The following is an 8,697-nucleotide window of genomic DNA, read 5'->3' as shown; positions in this document are numbered from 1 at the left end:
ACAATAGGGTTTGTAGAGAAATAATAAATAAGGAAATATTACAAAGAGGAAACAATTAAAATTACAATTGCTATATTATGTATTTCTTTCTATCTTGGGGAGATATCTTCTAGATATCTTCCTTGTCTTCAATATACTTCAATAACATTGTAGTTAACTAGTAACTTGGTTCTTGTTTCATGCACTATAAAAGCCTATACTTAGGTTAAAAAAATGCTCTTAAGATCATCAAGGCTCTTTTGTCTTTATGATCAAGTTTTTTCCCTCTTAAGCTATAAGAGAACACTGTGAAGATAAATTTGCTAAAACCTAGTAGGATCTCCTCTGTGTGCCTATAAATAATAATATATTGAAATGTTGTATATACCTATGTATTTGTTATAGCTCACTATAATCGGGATGGTGCAACTGTCCTCTAGCTTGGCATTGAGCACACAGTACAGAAAGCCGCCTTCGCCTGACGCCCTAACGATTGCAATGTTTCGTCAACTACACTAATGCAGTAATGCTGAATGACCCACCTTTCTTGAGCCCGATTTTTTTACATCTTGAACATGATACCGTCTTCAAGTAAAAAAAATGTGTAGCTAATCAAGGATGAACTAATTAAAAGCATAAAGAGAAATTAATCGATGAACAATAATTAAACATAATCATGCCTTCATAATGATCTATGGGCAAACTATTTAAATTTCATCCAAACAAACATGTCAACATGTAAACTCGAGTTAAAACTGATTGAAGTAGACACTTACTTTAAGGTCACATAAAGAGATAGTAGTTCTTCCAAACTTTATGATTCTTAGTCAATTCTTCTCCATCTGCCTTCATCAATTTACTTTCTCATTCCTGATTGAGTAACTTTAAATCATCTCTAACTTTTCAAATTCAAGTATAGTATCGGATGATGGCAAAGCATATCGTCATCAAATACCACATACTATTTTGTGACACAACATGTTACAAACTCGACGACAGAGTGACAGACTAAGCTAACGGTATCATAGCATTGTTTAAGTACCGAAATAAAATTATTCGAAAGGTGCACTACCATACCCTCGTTTACGTACAGCAGTATGAATTATTCAAATGTATCTGGCCTATTAGCTCAGTTGGTTAGAGCGTCGTGCTAATAACGCGAAGGTCGCAGGTTCGAGACCTGCATAGGCCATAATCCTTTATTTTTTCTTTTAACAGCCTTGAGCTAAGTTCGGGTGGTCCGACCCTAACCTCAACCCAAACCCTGGTTTGGGAAGATAATATTTTTGAGATCTTCCAAAGCCTGATAAGTGACAAGAAATCTTGAAAAGCTATTTGAACTCAATTTTTTATATCTAAATTAGAAGTTTATTTTTGAGAAAAGAAAGTTCTTCATGTGAGACACAACTCACCAAGAATCAAGATCTCTTCATCCAACCCATAAAGAGATTGTTTATATGAAATTTGACACAATCTTTTTCTCCCTTAAACAAGGTTGATTGACTGGAAAAGTATGAAGCAATATTTTCTATGTATATTCTTTATGAGCCTTTGATAATGAATAATCTTTTATATACATATATACCATTCCAAACCTGCAACCCTAATTTCCCTACTCAACTAATCGATAAAAATAATTTGCTTTTACGTTGACTTTTACCACTAGAAGTTCGATGAGTTAAATTTCTTGAGCAAAATCTCAGAATAAAAGGCGTCGCGTTTGAGTTATTTACTAGTGCCAATTATGTATCATTAGTGTTTGTTTTGACGGGATGACGTTATATGTTGAAGTAGCTCCTCGGAGCGGAGCGTAGACAAGTCCATTTTAACTATACCCTTCTTGGCTACTGTTAATTTGTTATCGATTTTCAACAAATTTGTTACTACTGTAGTAAAATTACAATTTTTTCTCATGATCTTTATTCAGAGTATCTAAGAGATCGGATTAGTTCAGAATCGTATATAATATTTTGACGGGCCAAAAATTAGAATAAAACCATGAGAAGATGGGCAGAACTTTTGGCTTGTTAGTTGCTCCATCAAATCTCATGGAAGTAAAACAACTTTCACCTCAAAAGTTCTCCCCTTTACTCTCTTTTCTCCCTTTTATTGTTTGGTCCCACGCACGTACGGGTGCACTAAGAATGGACCCACACATAGTAAACAGGGTGTGTCCACTAACCAAACACAAAGTGATGGGTTGCTCTTTCAAAGCTCACAAAATCAATTCACTTACACCAACACCATCTTCCAAAAAAAAGTAAAAGTTGATAGTCTTCTCTCTGTCACAAATCTTTGATCTATAAAGTTCATTATCTTATAATGTATTATGTATGTATGCTAACTAGTACATGAACATATTCCCATTGTAACCCTAACACCACTTTTCATCTCCACCTCCAAGATGTCAAAGTTGGGTGCATGTTAATCGACCTATTGGAGGCTTAAAAACATAGCCAATTCGCATTGCAAAACTAAACTACACATAGATATTATACATATATATAATTAGGCATTGTATGAGTTAGTAGCCATCCGACTCAATAACTACTGACATCGATCAATAGAGAGCCCTAGACAACTATAGATATACTTGGTTCTTAACTTTCTTTTTTGTCCACGTGAGACTACTCTAATTCGTTCCTTCACATATGGTTTTCTTTTTACCTATGACATTTCACTTTGTTGGGTAACCTAGAACACTATGCAGCCATTGGATGTAATTTTGATATTAAATTTGTGTTCATTATCCGGCTCAAAACCAATGGAGCGACCCTTGACTTAAATACTTTAGTCATGAGCCTTCTTTTTGACCACTATCAGATCATATTAACATTAGGAGCTATAGTTGAAGGAGATGGTCTAAGTGGGGCAAAAAGTATAGTAGGCTTGGACAAAATTACCCAACTCCAAGGTTACAGGATCTGCACACATACACCAAATTATTCCAAGTTTAGAATCCAAGGGAGACAAAGAGCTCTAACTAATTTGTTCAACACATGATCTGTTTTTTTTTTTCTTTTTGAGTTCTTGACAGTAAGCAAGGATGATAAACTGTCCCCTCTTCCATTCTCTGTGACCAAAAAGAAAGCAAAAGTGAAAAGGAGATTGGAAATAAAGTGGGTCTTCTCCCTCTACCTAAATCACAAAGACTCAACATTTATCACCATAAATTGCAAACAAAATTGGTATCTCCAACTACCCTCAATCACATTGGAACTCCTTAGAAACTCACATCTCTCTCTCTCTCTCTCTCTCTCTCTCTCTCTCTCTATCTGTAATCAAGAAAGAATCAACAATTACATAGCCTTAACAAGTCTTACAAAACTCAATGTCTATCTCAAGAGATTCAAGCATGGATAAGAACTACAAGAAGTCGGTCCACCGGAGAAAAGATTCAAGCGAACTCGATGTCTTCGAAGCGTCAATGTACTTCTATGGAGGTACCCAAACTAGTGCTGTTAATGGTGGTGATGGCACTACAATTACTAATACTCTAACTCCAAAGACAATGAGAGAAGAATTAAGACAACAATTTGAAGTATCTCAAAGAAGGATGAGTTTAGATATTAACATAAGATCAAATAGTATTAATAACCCACCACCTCCTTTGAAGCAACAAATTAAAGAAAAGAAATACAAGCAACCAATCTCACCAGGTGGTAGACTAGCTAGTTTCTTGAATTCTATCTTCAATCAAAAATCTTCAAAGAACAAGAAAAAATCAAAATCAGTTAAAGATCATGAAGTACAAGAATCTAGTAATGAAGGAACCGAAAGAAGACGAAGAAGTAGTGTTAGTCATTTCGGAAGTTTTTGGTCATCGGAAACGAAGTCGATAAATTCATCATCTAGCTCGGATCGTATAACACCTAGTGGTACTCATGCAAAAAATTCATCAAAACCCTATGAAGATCTTAGAAGAAATTCAGATTACAAACAAGTTTCTTCTTTAACTAAAAAGGTAACTAATAATAGTAGTAGTAATACTAGTTTGGTTATTGATGAGAAAAGTAAAAATATGGATTTGACTTGGTTGGATGAAAAACTAAAACTGATTGAAGAATTATCAGAGAAAAACAAGAAAGATAAAACTTGGGTAGATGATGATGATGGAGGTGAGAGTGATTCAAGTTCTGATCTGTTTGAATTACAGAACTATGATTTAGGTATTTATTCAAGTGGTTTACCTGTTTATGAAACAACTCATATTGAGAGTATCAAGAGAGGACCTCCCATTTCAAATGGGTCTTTCTAGCTACTACAAAAATAAATATTTACAATTTTTTTTTTGTAATCCTTGGGTGATTGATTCTTGATCGTGTAAAGTTTCTTAAGGAATTTGTTTTCTACTTTTAAGTATGAAGAAATTTTTAGATCGAGTTGAATCAATTTTTGTTCAACTTCTAAGCTAGGTATTTTTCTATGTACAGTTTGTACAACATGTATTACCGAAAACTCTAACGTCTGCAGGTTGTATGTCTAGAATATGTCTGGATTTTCTTATTCTCTATAGATGTCGTGTTAGGCATCTTATGTCTAATTTAATGATTTTCCGTCCAATTTTAAATGTCGCATGTTGAATACTTCGTTTTACTTTAACAATGTGTAGTGAAATCTGTAAGATTGACCCCATTGATTGGTAAAAACGATTTAAATTGTTTAGGGCTATAGTGTATTGTTCTTTAGAAATCATGCATATTTTTATATATGCATTTTTACGAAACAATAGTCACCAAAATGTATTTTTTTACGAACGTACCGCATAATAAACATGGTAATGACTAATGGAGAATTTCTTTCTTCCAAAATTCCATATCATCATCACATTATCAATGTAGTAATCTTACAAATTAGCTAGTGCTATACGTCTTGTACCAGTAGTATGTGTCTAATAACTCTAATAAATCAATTATACTTTGATCGTAACTAGATAGAATAAATGAAGTCATGCACAAATTTAAGAAAAAAAAATACTCCATGCCAAAATAGGCACATAGTCCAAAAAAGTATATGAAGGTGAATTGCAAACTCAAAAGTACAATGATAATGAATGACATTGTATTGCAAACGTGGAAAAAGAAAACATCAATAAACTTAATTTCTCAATTTGTAACTACAAATTTTTAGTTTGTGATCTTCATTTTCAATTTGTAGATTATGCTTTGGAATTTTTTTTCGATGTTTGTACATTATTTTTCCTAAATTTTTACATTTTATTCGATTACATTTTTCAATCTGTGTATATTTTTTAAACTATGAATTACACAACTCAAAATGTTGACTACATTTGGGAACGTTTAAAATATATGTAAAAAGAATAAATAGTGCACTTCTATAATTATGAACATAAATTAAAGGGAATAAATGAATCAGTGGGTAAACCGGAGACAGTACAAAACAGGTTTAACTATTTACTAATGATGAAAGCAACCATTAGGGGCTGGTATAGATCAAACATGATTAAAAATCCCTTCCACTAGATGAAATGGAAATAAAAGAAAATCATAACTCGTGCTACTTATAATATTTTCAACAAAAAAAAGAATCCTACTTTTTTCTTTGAGCAATTAGAGTGTCTTTCCATCAATTCAATCTTATACCTTTTCCACCAATCAATTACCCAAATTCTTAGTAGCGTTTGGTCAGTCGAGTGGTTCAAATTTTCGCAGAGCAAAAACCCGTTTCACTAGAAAATAACGGAATTAAAATTCTCGAAAACAAAATTTTGTCCCGAGTTAAAGGTGCTTCTTACTTCTGATATGACATTTTTTGCACATCTTTCACGTAATTTAGTATAAAAAGTACCATTTCTGAAAAAAATACTGGTACTTTCTCATAGTAAATTTCTAGAACCTACGTTGCGACAATCCATCAAAATAAGTTGTTTATGGTATGTAATTGGCTTCCACCCTACACTTTTCTTCCAATATGGATAAGTTTGTGTGATTGCAAATAGAGCTACTATTTTTTTTTTTCTTAGTTGAAAGAACAAATAGAGCTACTAACTCTGCCATGCTTGCTTTTAAAAAGTTGTATAGAATATTAAAATATAAAGAAAAATTGTAATCTTCTTTTATCTTTTGGGATCGTGGGCTTGTTTGTCTATTCAGAACTCTTTTTCGTGTAATATCTTTGAAAATGTGAGCAGTATTTGCAAGTTTTCTTATATCACTAAAATAAACATAAATGAATAGTAAATAGTATATGAGCAGTATTTGCAATAGATATTGAGTTCCATGCTCTAGGTCTCTGGTTCGAGACACTGATGCATATTACCTTTCCATATATATATAAAAACAAAACAAATGTTCATTTTCTGCACCTAAGCACTTGCAAGTTTTCTTATATGCAAGACATAATAAGCAAAAAATACATTTTCATTAATTAAATTCACACTTGCTACCACCTGTGCTCTTCGTCCTCGTTGGATTATAAGCACTTTTATTACAATTAGAAAAGAACTTGAAAATCATATCAGGAAATAGTTTGATTTAGCATTTCACTACTGTGGTCAAAATGCACATGAAAGTCATCCAAGTTCCACAAATCACCCCAAAGGTTCTCCTCTCCACGACCTAGTGAGGAAGTACCATTTTCATGAATCATAAGAGGCTCAGCATGATATTTGTGCCCTAAGGTTGGAACCATATCTTGCATATATGAAGTTTGATCTTCCAATTCAATCTCATATCCCATGATCCCTTTCATATCAATGATCCTTTCTCTTTGTGGTTGGGGTAGGGGTTCTATTTGTTGATCTTTCTTATGATGTTGTAATTGTCGTCGTTGCTGGTATTTAAACTGATGTTTTAAGGTTTGAATTCGCAATTTTCGTACAATATTATTTAATGACTTCTCTTTGTTCTTCATATGAGTTCTCCAGTAATTTTTTATTTCATTGTCCGTTCTTCCTGGCAGACACCTTGCAATTGTAGACCATCTTCACGTATATATAATTTTATTAGAACGTATATAACTTAGATATGAAAATAAATCAACCGATCCAATTTTCTTATTCTTAAAAAGTTATAAAGAATTCATAAATGGACACAAATAAATAGACCTCAAATGCTCATATGGCTAGAAGTTCTAGTGATCTTACTTGTTGCCCAATATGGATTGAAGCTCTATTATGATGCTTTCTTCATGAGAAGTTAGTTGACCTTTCTTAAGTCCAGGTCTCAGATAATTCACCCACCTTAGCCTACAACTCTTCCCATTTCTTTTTAACCCTGTGATCAAACCCATGTATACATAACACTTTTTGGCATAAGAATTTGCAATAATTATGAAGACATATATGCATGTATATAATATATACTAAATTTTAAGTTTTTTAAATTAAAAAAACACGTTATATTTAACATTTTGTTTGGTCAAAATCTCAATATTTGTACTTTTTTAGGTTAAAAACTCAAATGTTTGTATTTTGTTTAGTTACAAATCTAATATTTTTGCACTTTTTTGCATGTAGTTGCAACTCTTTTGGAAGTAGTTAATTGCAACCCTTTTGCAAACAGTTACAATTCTTTCTCAAGCAGTTACAATTCTTTCCCAAGCAGTTGCAATCCTTTTGGAAGTTGTTGCAAACCTCGTGCAAGCAGTTGCGACTAATTTTGAATCATCATATGTATGACACCATATTTTGTCCTATGAACAAAAAGTTTTGACTTAATTTTGGACTTGTTGATTCACTTTCACTAAAAGAACGGTTCAGATGGTAGTCTAACTTCCAATTCCTTAGTCTTTTTAGTCGAAGTGAGTTAGTAAGTCGTGAAATTAAGTCAAAACTTTTTGTACACATAGTATTTCGTATTTTCCCTTCGTTTACACAAAAAGACAGAAAGAACACAAAAACACTACGGTTCTCTAAATCAAATATTAACAACATATTAAGACAAAAGTTGGAATTCGTACAGTCATATCACACCACAGTCTAAGATAGGGTCGATTTTCCTCAGAAGACTAAAAAATCCTAACATTTTTTTTATGTTTGCTAAAGATGAGTTATTTGCATTAGTTTATATATCTAACCAACTTAAGTCTTATTTGCAACAAAGAAAACTTGTCTTAAAACAAGTTCCATCTTAACTACTTGAATTTTCAGCTATAAAATATATTTTAAGTTTTAGAAAAACGACTTATGTGAAGATATAATTTTGTCAGAAAGAGATAAAAGAAAGATATATCGACTCGTGATATATGTACACATAAAATTGAATCAGATTAAGATCTAAAAAAAAAACTAGAACCACCAATATAATTTTTGAAAAACTAGAGGATTTTGGGCTAATTATGTAATTAGAACCTGAAAAACTGGCAACAGAACTCCATCTTCCTTCCCCATGAAAGTTTACATAATCAGTAAGTAATTGATCTTCATCAGCAGTCCATGGCCCTTTTCTCCACTCCACACCCATTAGTTCCCATCCTTCAAACCCAACCATGATATGATCTTCAATTTACACTTAATTAAACTCTTAATTTAGATTATCAAGTTAATGATCATGTAATCACTACGTTTATGTACAAATTATATCCATATCCAACTCTCCATATATATATATATATATATATACACTTAGAATATTAATGTCACTTTCATTTCAATATCTCTCCACTTTGAAAGATGATTTCATAAATCTATAATTATACACTTCTCTAGATTTTTTATGAGTTTTTAGAGATTCGTATCTTAGGATCGAATTTTCGGCC

General features: G+C 32.3%; 2 protein-coding genes and 1 non-coding gene across 3 annotated transcripts; 2 read left to right on the top strand and 1 right to left on the bottom strand.

Annotated features, from left to right (window-relative positions):
* Positions 1-1,097: 1,097 nt before the first annotated feature.
* On the top strand, positions 1,098-1,171 carry TRNAI-AAU (transfer RNA isoleucine (anticodon AAU)). The gene has a single exon. It is a non-coding gene; the product is annotated as a tRNA-Ile (tRNA).
* Positions 1,172-3,129: 1,958 nt separating this feature from the next.
* LOC147547981 (protein BIG GRAIN 1-like E) lies at positions 3,130-4,542 on the top strand. Its single transcript, XM_086669798.1, has one exon. It carries the CDS (start codon positions 3,311-3,313, stop codon positions 4,235-4,237), a length of 927 nt encoding a protein of 308 aa, XP_086525924.1. The 5' UTR covers positions 3,130-3,310; the 3' UTR covers positions 4,238-4,542.
* Positions 4,543-6,456: 1,914 nt separating this feature from the next.
* On the bottom strand, positions 6,457-8,466 carry LOC147547980 (uncharacterized). The gene is made up of 3 exons (XM_086667972.1): positions 8,291-8,466; positions 7,085-7,214; positions 6,457-6,922 (listed from the first exon to the last, which is right to left on the bottom strand). The coding sequence occupies exons 1-3, from the start codon at positions 8,427-8,429 to the stop codon at positions 6,457-6,459; spliced, it is 735 nt and encodes a 244-aa protein (XP_086524098.1). The 5' UTR covers positions 8,430-8,466.
* Between the last annotated feature and the right edge of the window lie 231 nt (positions 8,467-8,697).

The sequence above is a fragment of the Eschscholzia californica genome, unplaced genomic scaffold, assembly GCF_041429995.1.
Source record: "Eschscholzia californica isolate CP2 unplaced genomic scaffold, dmEscCali1.0.p SCAF_3, whole genome shotgun sequence".
NCBI classification, from domain to species: domain Eukaryota; kingdom Viridiplantae; phylum Streptophyta; class Magnoliopsida; order Ranunculales; family Papaveraceae; genus Eschscholzia; species Eschscholzia californica.
Note: the sequence above shows the minus strand (reverse complement) of the source record. Positions and strands in the feature narration are given on the sequence as shown.